This window comes from Vanessa tameamea, chromosome 6 (assembly GCF_037043105.1).
Source record: "Vanessa tameamea isolate UH-Manoa-2023 chromosome 6, ilVanTame1 primary haplotype, whole genome shotgun sequence".
NCBI classification, from domain to species: Eukaryota; Metazoa; Arthropoda; class Insecta; order Lepidoptera; family Nymphalidae; genus Vanessa; species Vanessa tameamea.
The window spans coordinates 3300318-3327299 of NC_087314.1; the positions used below are offsets into that span (position 1 = coordinate 3300318).

General features: G+C 30.6%; 1 protein-coding gene across 5 annotated transcripts; it reads right to left on the reverse strand.

Moving 5' to 3' along the window:
* Positions 1 to 412: 412 nt before the first annotated feature.
* LOC113393229 (proton-coupled folate transporter-like) lies at positions 413 to 26633 on the reverse strand. 5 transcript variants are annotated; one of them, XM_026630015.2, is made up of 8 exons: positions 26510 to 26633; positions 14168 to 15131; positions 5865 to 6018; positions 5083 to 5184; positions 3092 to 3229; positions 1802 to 1885; positions 1336 to 1492; positions 413 to 825 (listed from the first exon to the last, which is right to left on the reverse strand). In XM_026630015.2, the coding sequence occupies exons 2-8, from the start codon at positions 14972 to 14974 to the stop codon at positions 678 to 680; spliced, it is 1590 nt and encodes a 529-aa protein (XP_026485800.2). In that variant the 5' UTR covers positions 14975 to 15131; positions 26510 to 26633; the 3' UTR covers positions 413 to 677. The 5 variants fall into 5 exon arrangements, with proteins under 5 accessions (XP_026485800.2, XP_026485797.2, XP_026485799.2 ...); XM_026630012.2 differs by having other exon boundaries at positions 14168 to 15255; XM_026630014.2 differs by having other exon boundaries at positions 14168 to 15143; positions 26510 to 26632.
* Positions 26634 to 26982: the final 349 nt, after the last annotated feature.

Below are 26982 nucleotides of genomic sequence, written 5' to 3' on the forward strand. Positions count from 1 at the left end.
TTATTTTGGAATCTTATGATTTCTTAAATTTTACATTTTATATTAAAATAATACTAATACAAGACTTACTGTATATTTGTTTATTACATAGATGATAAAATTTCGTGGAGTTTGGATTCGTTGATTTTTATTTATTAATTATATACATCGATTTCTTTGTTATATATAAATCATCAATTTGAGAAGAAATGTAAGTACTGAGTTTCTTCAGGCTAGTTTTACAATAAATTGAATCCTGTAACAAGACGATACAAAATGAATAATTTTTTGTTTGGTTCAATTATATTTAGAAGCTTATCTTCGTGCGGCGCGATCAGATATACAAAATAAAAATAATGTTTCAGTATAACGTTGCTTATTTATTTATATATATATTTTTATTTCTGTCTTCGTGTAAAATATTAGTGTGTAGTCAGTTTATGTAAAATATAATTTGGTATCGTTTGATTTTGATTAAAAAGTTATTAAACTACCAGTTTCATTACTGGCATGAATAATTATATTACAAATATATTTTATGATATGTGTATATATAACCTACCTTACATTATATTTTATTTTTCTTGAAACAATTTCATATAACTTCTTAATTTAAGATACAATCAAACATGTATATTATGTATTTGTAACTAACAATTTGATACAAACAGCTATTCTCTTAATGTATTGTTTTAAAGCTATAAGTGGGTTGAATCAGCTTGAGTTGAATTTTCGTTGATTTGAGGTTTTTCGGGCAATTTTGATATTGCGTCTCTCTTTTCTTCTGCTTCCAACGCCTTTTTCCTTGATTTTCCTAATTCTGTCCTGTGCTGTACATAAAATGTTCTGCAAAAGAGAATTGATTTAATACCAGAACGGTTTTAAAATCGTTATTGTTATCTAACTAATTTTATAAATGCAAAAGTTTGGATGGATGTTTGTTACTCAATGACGCCAGAACGGCTGAACTGATTTGAATAAAATTTGGCACAGGGATAAATTATAGTCTGGAATAGCATATGTTTTTATCCCTAATGATCATATCCACTCCACGGATTCTAGTTATTATACATCGAAGAAGCGTATTCGACCAGGCTTCTCTACCATATATTAAAACATATGTGTCAAAATTTCTATAAGAGTTTCCCTCTGATAATTTGTTTCACCGCAGATGTATAAAATGTGAAAAATGTGAACATTCTAGAAAATCGACAGCGTATGGACGCGTAAGAAAGGTCTACCTTTAGGTTAAGATTTACTTATTAGATCAACCTCAACGCCCTTCTTTTCCGTGCAAATTGCGACTTCGTGGAAAGGTAACAGTGTTACCACGTTAAAATATGTTAGTAAACTTACGCGAGGATGAAAGATGCTGGTACAATCAGGATTGCGCTGCTAATGAACACCGCCCCTGGCAACACGTGTAGCGTCTTCATGTAGAGCCAGGAGTAGAATGGTTGGAAGACCAGAGACGCCAGAGTTTCGGTGAGTGAGAACAATGAGTTCACTTTAGCTATGAAACAAAGTTATACATTTTTTTTTTGCTGTAAGTGATTGTTAATAAATATAATAAATAAATATTTGTCAATACACTAACCTACTATAAAGCGATACAGCCAGATATATGAACGAAAATTTGAATTGACTAACCTCTACCTGAAGTTTTTAGTTTATGGACAGACTTTTGTTATTACTTAATATTATTTTTTAAAAAACGTGTAATATTAATAAAGTTTATATTGATATGTTTACGGTGAAAAAATAGTTTATTAATAAACGAAACGCGGTGTGGCCAGAATGTATGATGTAATGTGCCATTTACCAGTTTCCTGTTTGTCGACCAATTTTGAAATAATTGAGCGTAGAGACGTAAACGTGGTGCCGTTTAGCAGCTCGGCGACTGGAACTGTAAATAATTTTTACATAAATTTAAAAATTTGAAAATAGAACGATAATCGTTCGAAAAAAAAAATTAACAAGAACTGTAAGGAAAAATGTTAATTAATTATTACAAGATTATATTTGTACCGCCTAATACTATGATATTATGCTGCCAAACACCATCACTTTTTGACAACAGTTTGAGGGGTGTGTGTAACTACAGGCATAAAGTACTTAGCATCTTAGTTCCAAAGGTTGGTTGTGGGTTTACCATGTAAGGAATGGTTAATATTTCTTACAGCGCCAGTGTCTATGGGCGGTAGTGACCACATATTTATATATGTAACTTTGAAAGGCTTGCATATATAATCCTACCTAAAAAAATAGGTATTGTTAACGTGTTAATGTTTTATAGCTGGTAGAATTATAGGCACCCTTTTAAATTACTTAATATATAAGTTTGAATATAGAATGGCCAATGCAACACTGGATATAAGAAATATAAAGTATGAAATAAATCAGACGACATAAAATTATTTATGTTGTCTGGCTGGTTTAAAATATGTACTTGATTTTTTTAATTATTTTGATATTAGTAGACTGGAACGGTTTTTGAACGATGTTTTGATGTATAAACAAATTACACCATCAAAGCACCTCTAACCATGAATTCCAATATGATATACATATCTCTTGGGCATATATATGAAAATTAAATTAAATTAAATTAAACCAAAAATTATTTATCTGTTATTACCATATGAAATGTGTATTCTACTTTTAAAACATCATCGATTTAATTAGATGTAGTGGACGGATGAATGTCCCCATAGCACAGGATTTTCCTAGCATGGGGGTCATTAATCTATTATCTTGTTAAATGTTTTTCTAAGTACTCTGTATGTGTCATTAATCTTCTGTACTACTGTTATTGGCAAATAAATATTATTATTATTATTATTAAATATGTTATATGTACTAGCCCACTTACCGCTTAACCGAGACATAATACGGAGTATTGCTGCTTTTCGGCAGATTGGTTTTAAATATAGTACCTATCCTACACACAAAACTATCATTAAAATATTGTTAATCTATGACCAATGATGACATCGGATGATCTGATTTCTTGTCTGCTTGTCTCATACAAACATAAAATATATATATACATATACAGACTTAATATAAGATAGATTAATTGCTTATAAGCAATTGAAAATTCAATACATACTTAAATACATTTCTATATCTGTTTTGACGAAGGCAGTCCAAAGAGAACCGACGAATTTGCTGGTGACCGATACGAGGCAAAGTAGCGAGTCATCGACCTGGAGTTTCCGGCTTAAAATTGTTATAGAGAACATCGCTCCTGAAAACAAAAAAGCCTGGATTACAAAAACAATATTACCTAAATAAAACAGATAGATAGATTAATTTAAAGAATCTTTATAAAAGCTATTTTATAGTTATACAACCGCTTTGATATTCTAAATTCAAAATTGTTTTTAAATAAAAAAAAACCATTTTGACATTAGGAAAAATGATTTCATTTCGTATAAGTTTTCAGTCCTTAATTTATGACTCTTTTGGTAATAAGTATCTACTATACGATTCTTAATTTTCACTACGGTAACTTTTCGTAGTCAACTTACACAACAATTACAAAGATAGCAATATAAGTAGTCTCATGAACGTCCATTATTCTCAGTTATAAAGCTTAGAGTATAAAAACTACAAAGCGGACAAGGGAGTGTGCAACGAGCTTTACGGAAACGTTGCTTCCCGCTTTACGTAACATTGTTCAAGTTATACGAGGCGTGTAATCGCACTTATTCCTGCTTTGATCAAAAATTTAATCGGACAACCGTACAATTATTATCATTTTATGCATTGTAAACAAAACGACTGAAGTTGGAATTCGAAAAAGGAACAAAAACATTACATGAAGTTAAGTTATAAGTTTAATAATAATCTTTTATAGATCTATAGATATTTAATCGCGAAGGCGTGCCCCGCTCCGTGTTAAATTATAGGCATTCAAATATAATTTGTATTTTTTTTTGCTGTTTCTAACCTAAGTCGTCTTACGGATACTCAGCCATTGTGTAAGCGCGAATGTCACTCATTCATACCAACGCACGACGATAATTTCACGGAGGTGCTTTCGTGAGTGAATATATATAACTAAGTCTGTTTTTTTTTTTTTTATTTATTTTCTCTGAATTAAACCGAGAAAGAAATAATAAAAAAAAACTGAAGAGATTTCTTCCAGTACATGCAAAATGGAAAGAGTAATAATATAGACAAACAAAATAAAGTAAATAGCTAAAACTGCATGATTTTTAGAACGAAGTTCTTTTATGCAGCTCACAGTAGAGTGAAACAGCCGAAATTCTAAGTTCCCTCCAGGCGACCTTTCTCATTCTTTTTCTCTCCGTCTCTTTCTTTTATAAACGGTTTATTTTTTGTTATTGTTTTAATTCACAAGGGATTTATAAAACAAAAAACATTTCTGGTTATTTAATTATTTATATAATTGTGTCTATTATTTAATACATAATATAAAGCGAAAACAATATTCGTTCGTTCGTTTCCAACCAGGTGTTACTACGACACCTCTAATTATTTTTTTTTGGTGATTATAGTGCGCTGTTCACAATGGCTTCGTTATGAGGGTATGCAAGGCGAGACAAGATATAAAAATATATGCGGTTACTTTTTGCGGTTTTACCATTTACAATTTTTTATAACATTGAATCGAGAAATTCCTTATATTTTATATACGAAACAGTTTCTTTCGCATTATTTCAAGAAACGTATCCAAAAACTTTTTTCCGAAACAAATAACTTTTTACACAAAGTTTGGACAGCTTAGAATTCCCTCGTTTATAACCTTATTCTTCCTGTTAAGTTCAATAAAGGTTTTGAAAGTAATGTTCTTTAATCTGATATAATCTTAAGAAAACAATATATATTTTGTTGGAGATATTTTTTAAGAGTTTTTTTTTTAAATTATCATTGTATCTTTCTTGTATCTTACTGAGAACCGCCTTAATTCAGTGGTGAAAATATTGTTTAACAGTGGTTAATCTTAATCAAAGATTGCAGGTTGAAATTAAGTCGTGTGGTGGAAAGCTCGAAACCTCCTCGGAACTCTCCTTTGGAGGGGAACGAGCTTTCACTTAACGATAATGTACTTAATAGAAATTATGTTTAATTTACCAAACGAATGCAGTATTATGGAATAGCTTGTGAAGAGGCCGTATTTGACCATGTCCCAGTTGAGTCGATTTCTCACGAACAGATAGAATATAATATGCTCAGCTGAAAAATAATTACAATTTATTTACATAAATGTTAAAGTTAAAATTATTTATTATGTCTTGAAACTGTACAATATTTAATACGACATTGTTGAGCAAAGTTTTATTTTATATAAATTTTATCTTTTATGCAATTTTACAGAATTATACTAAAAGTAAAGCTACGAGTATACGAGTATGCACTTGTTTCTCTGTAATGCCAAATCTACACACACACACACATGTATGTGTGGAAATATATGTGTGTGACGTTTAAATATTCGAAACATCAGAGATATGTTTACACATATTTATAGTGTAAAAAATAAATGTGATGTTTAAATTGGCTACTGCAGCTCAATGGTATATTGAGCCTTGCAAATATTATTGCGGGTTTCTTAGTATACAAACCCTGGGTGAACTATGATCACAATATTAACATTAAGTGGCGTTTGCGAGAATATTAAATCAATAATTACAAATCTATTTTAATTAAAAAGTACAATATTTACATAATGGTGCGTTCAAAAAGAGGATCTCTAAAACAATGCAATATATTTGAAGTCATAATATTACATATAAAGCTACTCAAACATGTCATGAAAGAATATCGTTAAAAATGACCCCTGAAAGTCAAAAAGTAACATTTAAACTGAAATAGTGTGCGCTAAATGTTTAACACACGAGTCACGTATTACTCACACATGGACGGGCCGAACAGTATGAACACAGCTAGAAGAGTGAGGATCACTTTTGACCGTCTGTTTGAGGGTCGTTCACGGAACGCGACGCTGACAGTATCCAGAACGTGCGTCACATCGAAAAACGATACCTCCTTGTTGTCGCTTCGTTCAATCTGAAATATGTAAATGGAATGAGACAGGCCGATGTTGGACGCTTTGATTTTTTTCCGTAGAATTGGAGTGCGTTGAATGGTTACGTAAGATGGAAAGCGGCTCCAATGTTATTAGTGATCGGTTGAAGCTGTACCTTCAGGGAATTTCGATGAAGATTGTTTGATGTAATATTTAATGAACGTTAAAGTACTCGAATCTTTATATTTGAAAATGTATTACTTCAGTCTTTTTTATTATATGATTAGTTAAGTACGTTTTAGGATAACATTAATTAAATAGTCAATTTATAGCCCTGTCTACACCATCATGTAAGAAACACACACACATATGTACAAACACACACACACACACACACACACACAAGCACGCAGGCACTTAAACACCTTCATAAGTATTTGCTATAAGTGATATATTTATAATTATAACACTCGTATGACCACAGACGTGATTTTTTTTAAAATTTACTTTGTAGATTTATTATTCGTCATTTTAACTTGATTTTCGTTGACATGTTTTGGTAAATTAAAGTCAATAGTTTATATTATATACAGTTTATAAATTAATAGTTCTATTATATATTTTGTAATTATTTATATATATATTTTTATAATAATTTATGATAAGTTTTTTTGTAGTAAAAGTCTTCCTGTTTTGTTACAGCGTTATCTATTGTCCTACTAGTTGTCAACTGGTTGGTCCTATGGTATTAGGCACAACCAAGTAGCCTAACTCCTTGGAGTTCAAACTTACTTTATAACAAATTTCTGTAACCGTTTGCACCGAATGATTTAGTGGTTTGGCCATAAAAGAGCAACGGACAGACAGACAGATTTAATATAGCTTTTATAATATTCGCATAGATTACTATAGATATAAATGAGTAACTCTGTGTTGTTGTGTTACAGAAGTAGCTAATAGTTATATGATCATTCATTGTATTAAAAACAATATTGACGTTACAATTTGAAGAAAAATTACGTATAACTATTAGGATGTTAGAAATAAACACAATCAAATATACATCGCCGTAATCTCATTTATTTGGGTTAAGCTTAGTGTACAATCACTGGAAGTACTCAGCAGAAGTTTGCGGCTCGCGCCCACCTAACGCCGCCCCTTGGGAATGTTTGTGCTTGTGGATTGGTTCTCCGCCACAATACGGGCAGTGGGCTTATGTTGACGTTCTCGATTGATAGATGCGCTTTACAAAAAATACCTAAGCCAGTTCTTTTTGTGATTCAACGGGACAAAAACTGATGCACAATCTGGTATGAGTAGATGGAAAACCGATTAGATATAAAAACACTAAAGTGCAATTTTCGATGGAAGTGACAGCGAGTGCCAATAAAAGTATTATATGTTTATGATACACATATGTACATATGTATATGCATGTGTATCTATATATTAATTACTGTACATTATTAATTTTAAAGATATTATTATTTAATTGTGATTTATTAATTTTATATTTATCTCTGCCATGTACATCCCTATATTTTTTTACCTCTGTTTCTTTCCTTAAGATTGAATGAAGAGATCGCTGTTTTAGCGATAAGGCCGCCTCTTGTGCATTTTTCTTGATTGTGACTTATGTATGTGTTTATTTGTGTACAATAAAGAGTATTTTAATTTGATTTGTTTTAATCATTTTATATATTTTTGACGGTCTTGTAGAAGTCGCTTTAATTAGTAACTCTCATAGTAGTCACTGATGTAGCCGTTAAGAATATTTTTTTTGAATTCCTACTCCGTTTTGAATACAAGTGTGAATAAGCAAGACTTATTATAATCGCATTGGCGCTAAGGGATTAAATATTTAATAATATAACACATAATTTATTAAATATAAATAAATAATAGATGAACGATGTCCGCTTAATTAGCTAATTGTTGTGGAAATCGTTCACGGTCGCGGTTTAAAAGCGGTCCGAACGTTGCAAAGCACATTATTGTGTTAAATAAAACCGCATAACTGCCAACATAACCGCTGATTGCATTTTACCAATTGTTATTATATTTACCAATAGCTGTTGCATAATGTGATGTCCGAAATTTGCATTATTGATTGATTTCGTGCCATTTTATTATGACCCATTTCGGTTTTTCTATTTGAATTCGTAGGTATTCGATATTATTTGATATCCATATTTACATATACAACGAATTAACTCCGAGATATTTTTATGAAGTTAATGTTTTTAATGGAAATTAATTCAATACATTCCATTTTAAATTTAATTAATTTGACATAAAACAAATAAATTTGAGTATATTAATTTCACTAAAATTAATTTTGAATTTGATTTTGTAATTTTACATTTCAAGTGATTGTGATTTATTTTATAGATATTTAATATGGAATGAATGGAATTTTATTCTGGTTAATTAAATATATTATTAATATAAATGATAACTGAGGTAACGATTGTTATATTTAGTTGAGTATTACTGTTATTACGTATAATTCGTATTTGTGAACAATAAAAAGGTTGCTGTTTTTTTGACATGTGCCTAAAGGCGTAGACTGAATCGAAAAAATACATTTCTGCGAATCAGATGCGCCTGGCTTTTATTTATAAAGAGTATAAACAAAAAAAAATTCTAATTTCAAAAATACATTCGACCTTTTGTAACTTTTAAAGATACGAATTTTCAAATCGCTCAAATACCTTTTTTTTTTAAAACTTCAAAAATGACTTACTTCATTAGACACTTTAAGCCTTGTGCTGTAATGTTCGGTTATTATTTCATAAAATCTGAGTCTTTTGCCCACCAGTGGGATATATGTAAATAGGTTATTTCGATAACTATTAATCTAAAAAATATATCAGCTTATCTATAAAAAATGTATCATATATATTTTTATATGCTACTAGATGTTATCTGCGGCTTTGCTCGCGTAGAAATTGATTATATTATCTACAGAATAGTTTTAAATATTACGTTAATTTAAGACCTCTTTGTATACCACAATACCACATTTGTGGTTTGACTTTTGTGAGCTAGATCCACCAGACTGTTCGCAGAGCTCACTCTCGAACGGGCTATTTAAAACTGCTTTTTTTCTCTTTATAAGTTTTTTTCTTTCTTTTTCAACATAGAAACGTTAATTGCTTATTAATTGTTAAAAAGCTATCACTGGTTCGGAATAAACCCATGGGACGTGATATGAACCGGCGAAACTCAGCGGGGTTTCAATAGTGTTTGTAATAATGTATGATTCTTGGGCGTAAACATGGACAGGAAGCCTTTAAAATAAATAAACATGACGGATTTGGTCCTAAAAACATCGATTTAAAAAATCGAAAACTTAGATATAATCAATGAAGTTCCATATGTACGAGTCCACAAACACACAGTGAAGCATTTAGGTGCAATGAGCTTCAGTCATTCTCATACCAGAAGAAATGCTAAGCAGTGGACATTTAGGATGCTAACGGAATAAACACTGAAGTTGATAAATTCGTCCTTACATTACTCATTGTGATCGGTAGTTCGATAATGTAAGCAGATCAAATACTTTAATTCACTTCGTTTATTTCGAATCAAAGGGGGCAATGAACTTTTGTACATATATAATTTAGTATATAAAATAACTAAATAATTTATCTTACCGGTTCCGGTAAATTTTACCCATTAATATTATCGTTATCAAATCATATATAAATACCAAAGTATTTAATAATAATTCGTATAGTCACTAATAATTAATAATTATAGAATACTTTATAATAAATAATTATAACCTCTGCAGCTTTAGGGTCTAATAACAGTTTGACTATGATGATATTATTACGTCAATAGCCGTGTATTCGACCGGAAAAAAATGTAATGTTGGTATTTTACTTGTAAACAGAAGCATTGATACCGATTTATATTATTCAAATTTAAAAACTAAGGAATTCTCATAATATAGCTTACGAAGAAATATGGCAACATTTCTTTATCGCACCGCTAGAAAATGGAATTCTCTTCTTATAGCCAGGGTTCCTTCATGAAGGCATCTTGGGCGGGTAGTGTTTATTCTTTCTGACTGCACCGACACCATTGAGACATGAGCAGGGAAAAGGAGAAAATTTAATAACGATTTTGACTTTGACTCCGGAATTTCTTTTATGATGCTTATATATATAGCGTCATGCTTTTTCTGGGAATTGAAATAAATATTTATGGTTTAGATCTACTTGCTTTATCATCTGGTTTGTTCCATTCATTATGACAAAATATAGTTTGATATCTCGTTTAAAAAAAAAAAAACTTAATTACATTGTGTACATGCCTAGGTTTCAATTTTAATTTCAATTCTAGTTTGTAATTAAACTGAATTATGAATTAAGTTCGATATTATTTTCTTCAACTATAAAAGAAATATTTGGTCAGAGCATTTATTATTTATTTTCTTACCAGTTTAAAAAATAAAGTCTAGGTAGAATGATTATTATATCTTTAAACATTATGATCCCTCGAGGTCTAACACTAGAAGGAAAAAGAAAGTTCTTCGTTTAGCTGCATTCAACCCGAAATTTACTAATAGACAGCATATAAAACAACTGTCATTCTTATACAACCTTATAAAAAAATAATTAGTTATTAACGCTTTGACGTCACAAAATAATTCTCATTAAATCGCTAGCAATAAAAATCTACGCGGATGTGGAGGTCAAGTTACGTAGTCTCGAAAACTGAGGTTAATCAAACATATTGAATTCAGTGAATTATTCTGTACCCCAGCGCACGCCCATAGATATATGCAACCTACATCCACTCACATACACGACGCAACGACAGTTCCATGATTCGCATTTTTTATAATATATAATATTTCATTAATTTATAAAGTTTAAGTTACGGTATATTGAAGAACGGTAACCCTAAAACAATAAAAAATCTATACTTAATTGATCATTATGAAATAAATATTTTTTGTATGATTATTTTTACTAAAGATTCTTAAAGCAGCGAGGTCACAACGCAATAACATACAATTTAGAGACATAGCTACCACGGTCGTCTTCATCATTTGACGCTTCGCTGACCATCGCTTGCGAATCGTGCTAAAACACATACATTTAATTTCATGCTATTTGTGCATGTCATGTTAGAGATAAATACATAATCACAATTAAAGTCATTTATTCAAAGGTATTTGATATTGTGTAATCTAATCAAGTTGAAATATTTGTGTTGACCTAAAATTATCAAGTAGTTTGTTAGACACGCGGAAGCAAGTCCAATGTTTGAATTTTCTTTAATGTATATATTTTTTTATATACAATAGCCAAAGCCATACACAATGGCGTCGTAAGAAATATTAACCATTCTTTACATCGTCAATGTGCCAACAACCTTGGGAAACTAAGAGGTTTTGTCCCTTGTGCCTGTAGTTACACTGAGCCAGTGTTACTCACCCTACAAATTGGAACACAACAGTACTAGGTACTGCTGATTGGCGGCAGAATATCTATTTATTATATTATTAAAGAAATGAATTATATTAATAAATAAATAAATTAAAAAGTAATAATAATAATATATATTATTATTTATTTTCTGTGTGGCGTAAAATAAAAGTATGAAGTAAATATCTAATGAGTGGGTGGTACATACCACCAAGTAATTATAACATTGTTTGATACATACAAAAATTGGACACCGATACTTTAACGCAATAGTCGCTGGATAACGGTCACAGTATCATTTAATATTTCAATGCTAAGCAGCCCCCCCCCACATAAGTTTCTTATTAAGAAGAATGAAGAGCTTAGTGCGCCACATTTCTATAGTATAGCATTGTGGCAGAATAAACCGTGACGCGTGCAAGATAAATTATAAATGATAAACTAAAATCGTTTTATTTGTTTTACGTAGTTAGTTCTTTGCTTCGATTTCCGCCTACAATCATCGACAAAGCTCCACGTGTATTGAATCATCTCTACTGTCTCAGTTACTTGAATTTGGTTTAGAATTTTAATAATCAGAAGATTATTCTTTTTTCCCTCAAACAATATTTAATTTATTCCCCAATACGGTGCCTTATATGAATAACTTTATTATTTAAGAAAAACTGTATCGGAACATTTACGTTGTTTGGTGTTTTTTATTATACATAAATATTTATTTTTCTTTTATTGATTACTAGCTAAACTGCTGCATACGATTTTAGGTAACCCGATACATGTACCACTTATAATATAGTACCCAGGACAATATCAGAAGACAAAATCGACGCGTAAACTCTTAGAATAAGAACAAAAAAAAGCATAACTTTTATAAATAAAATTATTTTCAATGTATATTACTTAAATTAAATTTTCCTGTTTACCGATTCTTTTGTCAATTGTCAAATTAAATAAATAAAACTAAAGCAAATTTGTTGAAACTAATAAATGCTTCTCGTGTGTGTGTGTGTGTGTGCGTGTGTGTGTGTTTTAAATAGTTTTTAGTATCATATCTATTAGTAATAAATTTATCAATAGATTAGCGATTGTGAGTCAATCCACCATCATGTGTGATGAATTTAAAGGTTACAAATGAAACTGATAAGGAACAAAATTAAAACATTACACTTATTATACTACGATCAAATTTCTCTTGGTGGCTTAGCTCTGCGCAAGTCTGGGTAGGTATCATCCACTCATCAGATATTCTATCGTCTATACTTAGTATAGTTGTGTAGCAGTTTGAAGGATGGTGGCGCATTGGTGTTTTAAGGAAGGGTACTGTTAAGGCGCTAATATTTATTGTGCGTAGGTGGTCACTTTCATCAAGTGGGCAATTTCACAGTCCATCTACGAATATCATAAAAAATATAGTTCATAGCTCGTATCCGATAGACGTTACTGTAGGAACAATAATAATAAATCTAATACTTGTAGACTGAAATACAGCATACAATAATTTAACTATATATAATATATAATTACTTTTCATAAATATACATTCTATGTTATAACTGTATTGTTTGATTAGTTATTGTAAACAATATATAGAATAAATAAACGTGTTAAGTTTTCTAAGATAGAGATTACATTATTATATTTATTTAGGAATAAGATCCATTGTCTGGAACTTAATGGTAATATATAAATATCGGTGTAAGTCAGCAAAATCATATGATTACGATTGACTAGTTAACCGTCCGAACATCTCGCGTGCAAAATAAATTGAACTAAATTTATACATCCTTATAAGAGTTATTTTTATAGATGAGCTAATGATATTTAATCGAGTAGAAGTATGGAATAAAATATGGTCAGCTTTGACCATATTGTCATCGTAAGAAGTATTATCTATATATAAGGCAAAATATCCGTATAGCAATTAAGGAATTGCCTTTGTTTCTGTATCTGTGCAGCCACTTTGCTGTCCTTTCAGAATATCTACAAAAGTATTTATGTTTGGCAATGGAGTAACTGATGAATGAGGTACTTGGTATTCTCTGCCAACCCCTGTAGGTTGGTAAACTGACCGATTTACATAAAGCCCTTTCCAGTCAAAAGGAGTTATTGAAATTTTTTTTTTGTTCCGGAACTACAATATCACTTAAACATTCAGACAGACCTTGTTTTGATCAGATTTAATAAAACAAATGAGGGTTTTTATACATTAATGGATCACTTGCTAGGATGAGCTATTGTCTTGGTTAAAACATCTTGAAATATATGAATTTGTATTTATAATTTATTTGCTTGTTATTGAATGATAATCATTTTTATATTAAAATATGGCTTCACAAAAAGAGGGCAACAATTTTAGCGGAAACTCATGTTAAGATGTCATTATAATGAAGTGTCCAGAGAAATTATATATGAATGCCGTACCTCAGCTGCCATATGTAATCATAGATTTTTATTTATAGTATAGGTTGATGGACGGGGCCACCAAACTTGGTAACTAAAATGTTATGTCACTTGTGCCTGTAGTTGGTTACATTGGTTTACTCATCCGACACAACTGGAACACAATAAAGCAAAGTAATGCTGTCTGGCGGTAGAATATGAAACAAGCGAGTGGTACACGTGTGTATCCGTGTATACATGTAGATATATGTATTATATATTATATATTTTCATCCAACACATGGGTTAGCTTAAAAATAATATTTAATAATCTTAAAAATAATATAAAGAGTTGATTACTACTTACGACAGGCAGTCCTTTATCTCTGAGCCAGTCATCGGGTTCCTTCAAACAAAAGCAGCCATAGAGAAATACGACGATAAACAGTCCAGTAGTCATAGAAAATATTCCGTAGTATCCCATTCTTTGGAGCAAGATTCCGCTCATTCCAATTCCAATCGGTAGTCCTGCAGTCATGCAAAAGTTGACAAGACCAACTCTAAAGGTTCGCGACTGCTCCGATGTTATGTCACTTATATAACTAAATACACCAAGGAACATTGTCACCCAGCCGCCAGTGGCAGCGGTAAAAAACGTCTCTAAAAATACAGTCACTTGAACAGGAATTTCGTAGAAGAAGTAAACATTGACCAAATTGTTGACAGACGTCGCAATTTCGCCGACAATCGGAAGTAATATGCAGAGTTTCCTTTTACCAGTTCTGTCGCTCCAAGCACCAAGAAACATGATCAGTATGCACGGTAAACCAGTGTTGATTATGCTCTTCCAAATGTCTATTGATGATATTAAAGTTTGCACTTCTTTTTCGTATGTAGAATAATTGTTGGTCGTTCTTTTAACTAATGCATCACATATTTCGTCTCCGAAACCCAGATTTACTCTGCAAGCTTTGTCCAAATTAAAATTACCCATTGCGAATCGTGATATTACACTTGGTATAATGAGGCCGGCTAGCAACGGTTCCACGGTTATGTTTTCCTTTATATGCCATAGTTTTTCTGTAAATCCTTTGTCTTTATATTTTTTATGTATTTTTTCTTTATTTAAAGGTCTTTCTTCAATGTTCGCTTTCGATTCTTGTTTTTCAGACATTTTACCAATTTTATCGTCGGTTCAGAAATGAAATATTTCTTTAAGCGTTTATATATTTTTCCATTTTATATTAATTCGATTTAAACACGAACGGCAGTCACAGTTACAATGTTCAATTTAACACAGTTAATGTCAACGTGACAGACACAATAATTGCCTTTATTATTTACTTGTCCGATATATTTGTTTGATATCAATTAAGCGCAGATAATGATAAAACGTAGTCACAGATAATTGGCTTATGTTTTGTATTGGACGGATCAACGTGCGTTTTATTAATGCTGTTGATTGTGGAATAAATTTTTATGGAGTCTTTAATTTTCTTATCATCCTATTATCTATTGAATGATATCTTACGCGTGATAGGCTTCAAATACATTAATTACAAATCAAACATGTGTATTAGGGTGTCCCTTATATGACCAAAAAAATTTTTTTTTGAATTTCGAAATGCATACCCTCTATTTTTTTTAAATGCTAAAACATACTCAAATATGAACTTTCATCTTTTTAACATTATCGCAACCCGTGCCGACCACGCTACAAAGTTTATTAAAAGTCATTTATTTACCTGATAGTTTTGTCCGCTATAAAACTAACATAAATATATATCAAACTATATATAAATACAACAAATGAAGTGAATAAGGATTGAAATAAAATAAGATAAACATTATTCTTTAGTTAAAAGTATAAAATAATAACAATCAGTCAGGGGTAACTGATCTTTAATGTAGTTTTTTACAGTCTGCATACAAACTTTTATGTTCCTGGACACAGTACAACAAGAATTGTTTTTACTCTTTTTCAACTGTAATAATTCCGTTAAAATCTTGCATTAATTTGACCGCCCTTTCAGCAGAGTCATTTACAACGATCAAACGACTTATTCTTCTTTTAGTTTCCAAAAAGTAGCATTACCATTATTTAGAGAAAGAAATTGTTTGCTCTTTTCCGATACAAAATAATCTAGTGTTTTAAAGAAAAACAATTTTAATAACAAAAATAAATACATCAAGTAATGTAAAAAAACGCACAAAAATTTTTAGGTCAGTTCTATTTTGGATGAAACTTAACGTTTGCCAAAATGTGAATTTTTATCCGTGTTTAAGTTGGCAATCACTTTCATTTGTTATTATCTTTATCATTAAAAAGTGATACAGTGACTGTCTCTTCACAAAAATACCATGAGTGATGGCTAAATTTGCTTATATAAACTTTACAAATTTTTATATTAATTTTCATACTCTTTAAGCGCCTTTAAGAAGCACACATTTTGGATAGGAGCTTTAGTCGCCTTAGGGAATTCGAGTCAAGGTTTAACAAAACAAATCCAAATGATTCTTCTATTTTATTCTTTATTCAAGTAGGCTCATAATAGCAATTTTGAATCGTCGTGCTGCCACTGGTTCGGAAAGTTAGTCTTTTCCACCATTTAAATTGTAGAACTTTTGTCAATAAAGTACAATTAAATTAATATATATCCTTCCTGTGAATCAACAAATACTAAGTTACCTCTGCTTTATTATTAATATCTTGTAGGAGAAATGTGTTTTTTAACGTTAAATTTAAATTACTATTAATAAAATTATAAATATAGAAACGACTACATCCATCTCCAAGAAGGATGTTGAATACATTACGAATTCGGAAACTAGGTGTTAGAAGTTTACCTTTTCTCCTCGTGCCCATACAATGATGGTCCGGTCACTTTTTTTTTTCGATAGGATATATTATAGTGTAAATATAAGTATGTAATATTGTTGTAAACATATTGTGTCTCAGCTTTAGTAGTTTTAACTTTAATATTTTGCCATCCAAAAAGTCTGTGACTTCGTCAGGTACATTTTTCTGAAAGTCAGTTTTTATTGCTTCTGCCCTGGATTTTTTTATCTTCATAATAATTCTCTGAACCGAGGATTTATTAATTTCTGCTTCTGCTTCTGCAGAATAAGCACTTCTAAAACCGAATGAAGAATATAAACGGAGTCTCTTATGCTTATTGGGCATAGACATAAAGCTGCGACAAGTTCAGGTGTTATGACATTATTTCCACCTCTTTTTGATTTTTTTATCCACAAGATTTGCACTTTACTGACAGTCAGTTTAACTTCGAGAATATTGGACAAGTTTCATCTACACTATTGACTGTGAACCTTTCGATTAGATGGTAATTTTGCACCTTTTATTTGATGGCTGACAATCCGATAATGAAAATATTGTGTTTATCATTTCGTAATTCTATGGACATATTTATAATATATTTTTCAATAAACAATAACGCATTAAAAATCTTAAAAATAACGTAAAAAAATGTCAAATACAATACGTAGTTTGTGGTCGCAGCGCAATACCCGCGGAACTGGTATGGAGAACTTTAAATCGCAAGTCGGCACGGGTTGTCGTTAATAAATCGGGCTTAAAATTTTTTCTAGACAATATTGGGTTATTACTAAAGTTTTAAGAAGGTATGCGTAAAAATATATCGAAGTTGAAATTTAAGGGACACCCTAATGTGTATGTATACAATTATGTTCAACAAAGCATTCAGCCACGATTAATTAATTGTGTGTTTGTATACTTCAGTAATATTAATGATTACCTATTATATTTAATGTACCCAAGGATACGGTACTTATCAAAATATGTATGTGTGACATCGATTCATTTGAAGATCTTTTTTGTTATCTTACGTATAACTAGCCGAAGCCGTGGCTTCGTCCGCTTGGATTTTGTTTGTGACGAAAGTCCTTAAAAACATCTCATTATCTTAAATATATCTCAAATGATGTAAAAATTAAATTGTATAATATATACATTAGTCTATGACTATTTATGAGGTATCAACTTCCTTTGTACTAAATGTCATTAAAATGATAAAGCAGTTTAGCAGTTAAATCGTAAAGACAGACAGGTAAAGTTACTTTCTCATTTATAATATTAGTACCGAAGTACAAATTTGAGCGTATAACACAGATAAAACTTTTTAGCTAATGAAAAAATAAGAGTGATTATATCAAATAATTTTAAACGTGGAATACTGGTATGTTGTAATGTTTTAATACAATTTTAACTAAATAGGTATATATGTATGTATATAAAAATATTTAAAAAAAATGCAATGTGTCACAAAAAGTTACTACAAGATATTTAATTTGTCACTTGTCCGTTAACCATGAGGTAAGTATTCAAAATAATATGACTGATTATTCAAAGTCATATTTTGGCTTGAATGTGTTTGGTCATTGGTCAATAGAAGACAATGATGAAATGGATAACCAATTATTAATATTTGGTCAAATGAATAAATAGCGTCTTGGGTACAAGACATACGGCAGTCTCCTGCAGTTTTTGTACACTGCAAATGGGTCGTCTGGTGGTAAATGGTTACCATCGCCCATTGACATTGGCACTGTCAGAAATAAATCCAATTCATTGCACCGTCAACCTCGGTGTTTTGTCCCTTGTGCCTGTTACTTTAGTTACTAAGGCTTTATAACCCTTCAAACGGGAACACAAAAATACTAGCATATTGATTTTGGTCGCAAAATTATTTTATGATGAGTGATTGCTACTTACTCAGACAGGTTTGTCGAAAGTCAAAGTCAAATATCTTCATTCAATATGGAAGTGTTACACTTACTTATTTATAGTCAAAAATCTACCGCCGGTTCGGAAATTAATACCTCGGACCTGAGAATAACCGACGAAAGAAACTCAGTGGGTTTTTTTTAAATTTAATACTAACAAGTATTGATTTCATGTTTTCATGTACAAAGCCCTACCAAGTACCAAGTAAATCATCATACCGCATCTTCAGATACTTGGCGAATGAGAGCTAGGAGTGCTCTGTCTGTTACTTCGACAATTACGATATTTTTGTAATATTTTTATACGTTTGACTGTTTATAAGCGAATGTCTCTGTAGCATCATTCGTATTTTACTATATTTAATACGTACTATGACGACCGCCGTGGTTGAATAGTGTGTACACCGGTTTTCATGGGTACGCCACTCCGAGGTCCCGGGTTCGATTCCCGGCCGAGTCGATGTAGAAAAAAATCATTAGTTTTCTATGTTGTCTTGGGTGTTGGGGTTAGTGGTACTGTCGTTACTTCTGATTTTCCATAACACAAGTGCTTCAGCTACTTACATTGGGATCAGAGTAATGTATGTGATGTTGTCCAATATATATTATATACATAATTTTATTACGATTTTTGCATATATTTTTTTAAATAATAGCTCTCAAACGGTGTTGATTTATCTCTTTTGTGCCTGTTATACAATACAAAAAAAGGTTGCTAAAGGATTCTTTATTTTAGTGGGTGTCCCATAACACTGTTTTTTTATTTATTAAATTGATTACGGCTTTCTTTAAAAAAAAATTAATATTGGAAAACTTTATCAAAATATTTATTTTATATAACGATACTATATTGCTATAAATATTTATTTTAACAAATACTGATAAAAAAATAGATAACATTAAGTGCTTAAATATATATACAAATATGAATTAAAAATAGTTACTGTGTAAATCTTGACCGCGTGGAATGGTGGCAAGAATGCCAGCAGCATTTCCCCGTTGAATCGCAATTCCGATCCTCTGGGCTAAAAACGAACCAGCCCTCCTGTCACCAGTGGAGGCAATAAGACGAGGTGTTATATATATCGACGACTCCATGAAGACGGAAAGCAATTTCGTGAACATAGTATTCACGTGCGCTTGTAATTACATGAAGAGCTAATTACTCCATACCGAAATACATTTATATAAACTATAATTCATTTCACAATATACCTCTCAATGAATATTTCGTAGATAGATCGAAAGATGGATACGTAGAAGGCAACCAACCGTATAATAATAAAGTTTTATGTATTTACTACCTGTTTTGCTCGCGTGGAATTTGAATATATTTACACGTTACAATAAAATATTACGTTAATTTAAGATCTCTTTGTATACTTTATTGGTGGTTTTTTTAAAACCTTAGTGTAGAATATCCAGACACGCAGTATCTTAGTCATTTTAATCAGTAGCCCAAAAATAAAGTGAACACCTTTAAAGACGTATCACTTGGTATGTTACCCAAGTCAGATATTAATTTTAAGTGCTTAGTGATACGTTGATGGTGTAACTTTTCCAATAAATAAATAAATAAACAATAGAGTGTGTGTTGTGTGAGAGAGGATGAACGTTTCTATGCTTATACATCTAGGTTAGGTATTTTTCGGTTTCAGTAACATTTTCAAAATAACTTAGTATTGTTGAGGTCTAGTTTGAAGACTGGGGAGCCGGTGTAACTACAGGCACAAGAGACATAACATATTTGTTCCAAAGGTTCGTTGCGCGTGGATCTTTCGTTACATTGATAAGGCGCTAAATATTTATTACAGTGTCTATGTGGGCAGTGGCATACACTTAGCATTAAATTTATTTAAACCCATTCGCAAACATAACAAAATATTTTCAACACCAAAGAAAATTTCACGTATGATTGCTACAAATAAACTGCTACTAATACCACGACCTTAGATATAGTAGACACACGAAGGATTCAAGTGCTTTCTGAAGCAGCTAACAATTTCAATAAGATCGTGGATTGGAATCCAGGACTTTGTGCAGCGAGCGAAGCAATTAAAGTTCGCATGTCGGTTAATGTTAGACAATAGCAACTGTCGATCCAGAGATCGTTAATAACCACGTCATAATGTAACACTAATGGAAACTAACGTTATGAGTATCATTATTTATTTTTATGTAATCATAATATTATAAAATTAAAAATACCGATACTGTAATAATTGTACTACGACTATTGATACAAAACATTTTAATAAGGTCGAAGTAAGTTGCGATTGAGGACTAGTCCGTTCATATTTTACCATCGATTTATTATATACATATGTATATATATATATACATATATATATATATATATATACATAAATAAAGTTTTCATTGTTAAGTTGCAAAAATATTATTGATTATATTATATCAGGTATCATCGTAATGAATTTCGTTTTAATAAATGTTGCAAAATCCTCGTACTGAAATATGCAGATGTTTTTTTTAAATATCATTGCAAAACTGGAGTCAAATTAGTTAAAAAAATATACAAACGCATTTATTGATAAGTGATTGTATTGAACACATACATGTAAAGGAATATTTTGTCAACAATTGCCTTTGACTGATAAAATTCACAAAAACAATATCGTTAAATTAGTAACAATTTTTATTATATGTATGTTGTTATGACCTGTTTGCATAGAGCCGTCTTTTTCAAAATTCTCTAACTGGGCTCAGAGAAATACAACCACATCGCATACATTTTTAATGATACTGGCAGTTTTGGTTGATAAAAAAAAGTTTAGTTTTCTTTCTATTTAAATAAAGAATTATAGTCAATCTAATATTATAATAATGCAAATTTCTATAAGTACGCCTTACTGTTTGTGTATAAATGTAATTAAATTGTATGAAAAGATTGATTACTTGATGATTAACATCAATTAGCAAGTACACGGTTTAGAACAGAGAATGTCATTGTCTTATCAAACAATTAGAACACAGCGAATCCGTGTTATTTAAATATCGTGACATTAATCAAAATAATTAGTCATATTTGTTCATTGGTTGACGTTGATTTTCTCAAAACATTGTTTGAAAATTGACTTATAAACAATATTAAGTTGATGAAATGATTATACGATGTTTATAAAACAACGAATATTTTAAAATGTACTTAAATGTATGTCTAATAATTCTATGTTGCGATAACTTTTTAAAAATATTTTCGACTTTATTAATATCTTTCGAATGCTAAGATGATGATAGAAAACAATGCAAGCAAGCAAGAAGCGCGGTAGGTAGCGTGGTGGAATAAACTCTTCCTTCGATTAAAAAGGAGAGGAGGGATGGAACCCTTACAGTCTATTACTAACGTGATAAAAAATGACGGAAAGCTTGACCTACATCAACTGAGTAATGAAGATTTTAAACATTCCAGTATTAAAAACAGAATCTTTTAAATCTAATTATACGAAATGGGATGGAATTATTTGACTTATTTTTATCACAAAATTATGTTTTTCAAATAACAAAGCGAACGTCACTGATACCGCTATCTTTCTGTAATTTGACAAGTACGACTAGCAAAGAAAATTAATTAAATAAGATATTCAATTTTAAAATTTGAAAAACTTTTTTTATAAAAAATATATTTATAAAAGTTATTTACCAAGTTATAATTGGTTTAGAAATAATTAAAAACAAACAATGAATACAATATGTTCTTATTTGAATCGCACTGTAGCAGTTGCATTATCAGTCATCAGTTATGGTATCAAAGATTGTTTTCATAATCATTTCGCGATTGCGATCTATAATGACCCGTTTCAAGCATGAAATCGACTCGACACCCCGCGTAATAACATCCTGATAAACAATATAATTACATGGATACAGTAATAATATTGATTTATCTAGAACTTCCATGATTATCCACCGAATTGCAACAGAACAGCGTGATGGAATTAATTCCAAACCAAGATGAGTTTGCGACGTTTACCCCGACGGACTTCCACAAAGAGGTACTTCCCTAAGAATTCTATCTGAATTACTTGCCAATTAGATATTATAATAGTATTTAAAACGGGATATTTACCATGTTTTTTATTTTTATTTGGTGGAGCTCGATATTTCAGACATTCGTAGATAATGTTGAAACATCGAGCTCCACTAAATAAAAATAAAAAACATGGTAAATATCCCGTTTTAAATACTGTTAGTAATAAAAAAAATAACCATATTAATTTAAAATCTAGATATTATAACATTCATAAATGATGAGTTTTACAGAGTCATTGGATTATAGCGGGTATGACTAAATAGAAACATAATCGTAAGCAAGACATTAAATGTATCTTGATTTTTTACATACATTCTGTAACTTAACAAAACTTGATAATATCATTAGTATCTTGATAATAGCGACCGTGTACGCGTTGAAATCAGCTTATTGCAATGCAACAGTGAATTATGAAAATTATATGTCATTGTTAATGTTCCGATGCGATTATTCTGGTCCGGTTGAAAGCGTATTCGTGTCAAATTTGAGTAAGTGTATTGTAGGGTCAATGCGTGCAGCAATCTAATTACAATTCAGTAGTATAGAACTAGTTTTAAATATAACCAAATAATTACTAAAATAAAAAATAAAAAATTTTATAATACCATATAGTAAAGCCAAAAATGTGGCCGTAAAGGACGTACGAGTGAAATCTATTCTAAAATTATAAATGCGAAAATAACTCTTCCAGGTTCCTCCTTAAACTTAAACCGCTGCAGCGATTTATATGAAATTTGGTATGGGTATAGTTTGAGTATCAAGAATTATTATATATTATATTATAAGCGTAGTCAATATCTACAATAGTAAAAAACTAGTGGGTGTCCCGCGAAACTTCGCGTGTATTCAAAAGATATTTTAGGAATATCGAAACCTATGACAGGTTTTATTTTTATTTCATTTCATTGTAAAGTGCAAATCATTCATCTACGTTTGGCGCCAAAATTATTAAACCTTATTTTAATAAAAAAAAAAATTATCGAAACAAAAACATTTTACTTTAACTTTGGTTTATGTGTTTCATTTTTTTTCTTATACAGTCGTAGTACTGCTCTCTAACTGGCCAGTAACTTTCTTTCCGCTCTCTAAAATTAATTATTTGTTAAATTGTAACAATTTAGTGAATTGCAATCAAGAATCCTCTTTAATTTTCTACATATCTACGGCTGGAGCTCTTCAAAATCAGAGCATAACCGATTTTTTTATGTGCAGCTATTAATATATGAGATAAGAATCTCTTACATAGTCATTGTGGTACCTCCTACCAACCTTGGGAATTGAGATGTTAATTATATCCCTTGTGTGTGCCTGTAGTTACACTGGCTCACTTCATCCTTGGAACCGGAACTCAATAACACTAAGTATACCTTATTTGGCGGGAGAATATGTATTGTGATGAGAGATCGGTACTTATTCAGACGGGATCGCATACTCACCAAAAAGTTTTTATTTAAATTTTTAACATTAATTATTTTATTTTTATATGTATTATCAGGTGGCAGTTAAATAAAAAATTATAATTGATTTTAGTGTTTTCCTTGATTTACTTGAATCATTAACATTTTACGGAATTCTTTATCGTTTAAAAACAATATATGAGTAAATGAAAAGTAACGTCTATCATATTTTAAGTAATTTTGATTTATAATTTTTATATCATTACAGATATAAGAATAAAACTATTGGTATATTTATTTTATTTTATTATTTTTCAATCACTGCTTCTTTTGATAATTTGATTGCAAATCTAATTAAAGGATTTGATCTAAATAACTGACCTTAAACATAAATGAGCCGAGTTGGCCCAGTGGCTAGAACGCGAGCCTCTTAATCAATGGTTGCGGGTTCAATCCCAGGCAAGTACCATTGAATTTTCATATTTCTGTTTGTAATTCATCTCGTGCTCAGCGGTAAAGGAAAATATCGTGACGGAACTGGCATGTGTCTAAATTCAGCGAAATGATGCCATCAATCCGCATTGCAGCATGGTGGAATAAAATAATATTTGAATAATTAATTTGAATCAGCGATAAGTTAAGAACTGTGATTCCTGCTTGGAAAAACTGTTGTTTTTTTATAAAACAACAACTGTAGATCCGCAAAAAGTGATTAATATTTTGCAACAGACGCTTGCATGGATGTTTTTGCTTGTTTGTAAAAAACAAAACGTATGATATGTAAATAAAAATTTAATATGGGATTATGAACCTAAGTTTTTTATTAATTTAAAATATTAAATAAGCTAAAGCTAAATTAATTAGTCTTGATCCAATGTGGCTATAGACGACTCATGTAATAACCAACTCATGCAGGTGGAATGATATGTAAATAACAATTTAATATGGAATTATGAACCTAAGTTTTATATTATTTTAAAATATTAAATGAGTTAAAGTTAAATTGATTAGTCTTGATCCAATGTTGCTATAGACGACTCAACCAACCGATGCAGGCATCTGCTGAGCACGAGATAAGACGTAAATAAGTTATAAATGCAAATTAAGCACATATTCAGAGGTGCACAGGTTTGAACTCACAATCTTCGGGTAAGATACACGCATGCATGCGAAAATGCACGCGTTTTAACATCTGATCTGTGATTGGAGATTTTTGTATATTTGACTTCTGTTATTTACATTATGTCTGTGTATTTACAGTTCTGCTACATATTTAGTAATAATATAATAATAATAAAAACTCTATTCTTGATAGAGCGATTTAACATTGTTATGGCTACATAAGTAGGTATGTACAATTTTATTCCAATACGGTAGTTGAAGAGCTGTACTCCTATCTTGTCAGTCGTGTTCCTCTTTTTATATGCTACAAATAAAAATATTATTATATTATTTCATTTATATTTTAAAAGAACAATTCGATAAGGATTGAGTTTCTGGAAGTAAACAAATGTTTATTTGTAGTCGTCCTTACGTACACAGGCACAAATAAATAAATAAGGCTATCAGACCTGTCGAATAACTAATTCACAATACAGGTGACCCAAAGCCCTACCTAGCTCAAAAACTAAGCCCAGCAAGTATGTGTTGAATATTAGTTAGTTCTCCAAAAATTGTTTGCTTACTAGTATTTAAGTAAAGAATTTACAGCCACTGTAGCTGATGTGTGTGGCTGTATCACTTAAACACGAATATTCATCGGCTATTTTTAAATAACTCGTTTCGTAAAAGATGTTTGTATTTGAAAGTACGAAACGAGTTTTCCTACCGTGCGTTGTCACTGATTATCTCAGTAAACTTATATCATATTAAAATGTATTGATTCAAGATGATTACATAATTGATAAATTCCAGTTTTATATTTGGGCGATAGGAAAGCCACTTTTATTTTAATTTTACGAAATATTTGTCAAAAATATTTATTATATTTTTATTTCTAAAAAAAAAATACTTATTGTTAGTTGTTTTTGAGACTTTCCGTTGTTTTATTCGTTAAGTATTTTAATTTACGCACGATAGATTGCGGTAAAAACACTGATAATAATAAAATATAATATTTATAGTGTTATGTAATTTTGAACGCAACGAATTGTTTGAATACCTGGTAGAACTTGCATGTTGGCATTGAAATTTTTGGCAATAATTTTAATAGTAAAAAGCGTTGAAAGATAAAAAAAAACCGCCATTATTTAATCTAACAAACATTTCAATTAATATTAAGAATGACACTCAAAAAAACACTGAATAATTTAAAACCTTTTAAAGAAATTAAATTAAAATTAAATATTACGACGTTTAAAAAATAGTGTTTTTATAGAGTAATTTATTTTAAGGCGATTATTATTATTGATCCATCCAATAAATCCGATAAAATCTCACAAAAGAACGATTTTTATTTTCACTTTACAGTAAATATAAATAAATATTTAATATTCACCAATGTCCACTAGTGTTTATCATCATCACAACTTTAAAAAACACTCGTAAAATTAAATTTAAATCTTCATTCTAGTTGATACACCAATCACCGATACATGAGTGATCAAACACGTAAACAAACTGACAGCCATCCACGATTGTAACAATAAGCACAGGCAAATGTCATGACGGAACATTTAAAAGAAATATAGCCTTTATTACAATGGAATAAGGACTACATTAAAGATCGATGTGTTAGTGGAAACACTGGTTGCATAAATGCTATTGTTGTTCAATTTTTATCTTTACGCGTAAAGTTATAAGACCGAAAGTCGGCTGTATATAATGTTTTCTTCTATAGGTAATCCTCGTGTCCAATTACTTACTTAACCAATTTCCTTCGTTTGACTTGTCCTTTGTGGCTATACTAAATATAGACGCATGCACGTCAGAATTAAGGGCAGTTTTTAGTCCGTTAAGCATAACATAGAA

Bases quoted from the DNA above. Each gene is read 5' to 3' on its own strand.
- LOC113393229 (XM_026630015.2), bottom strand. From the start codon at position 14,974: ATGTCTGAAAAACAAGAATCGAAAGCGAACATTGAAGAAAGACCTTTA. The intron at 1,493-1,801 runs GTAAATGGCACA...TTTGTTTCATAG, and splicing joins GGTCGACAAACAGGAAACTG to CTAAAGTGAACTCATTGTTC. The intron at 826-1,335 runs GTAAGTTTACTA...TCTCTTTTGCAG, and splicing joins CCAGCATCTTTCATCCTCGC to AACATTTTATGTACAGCACA.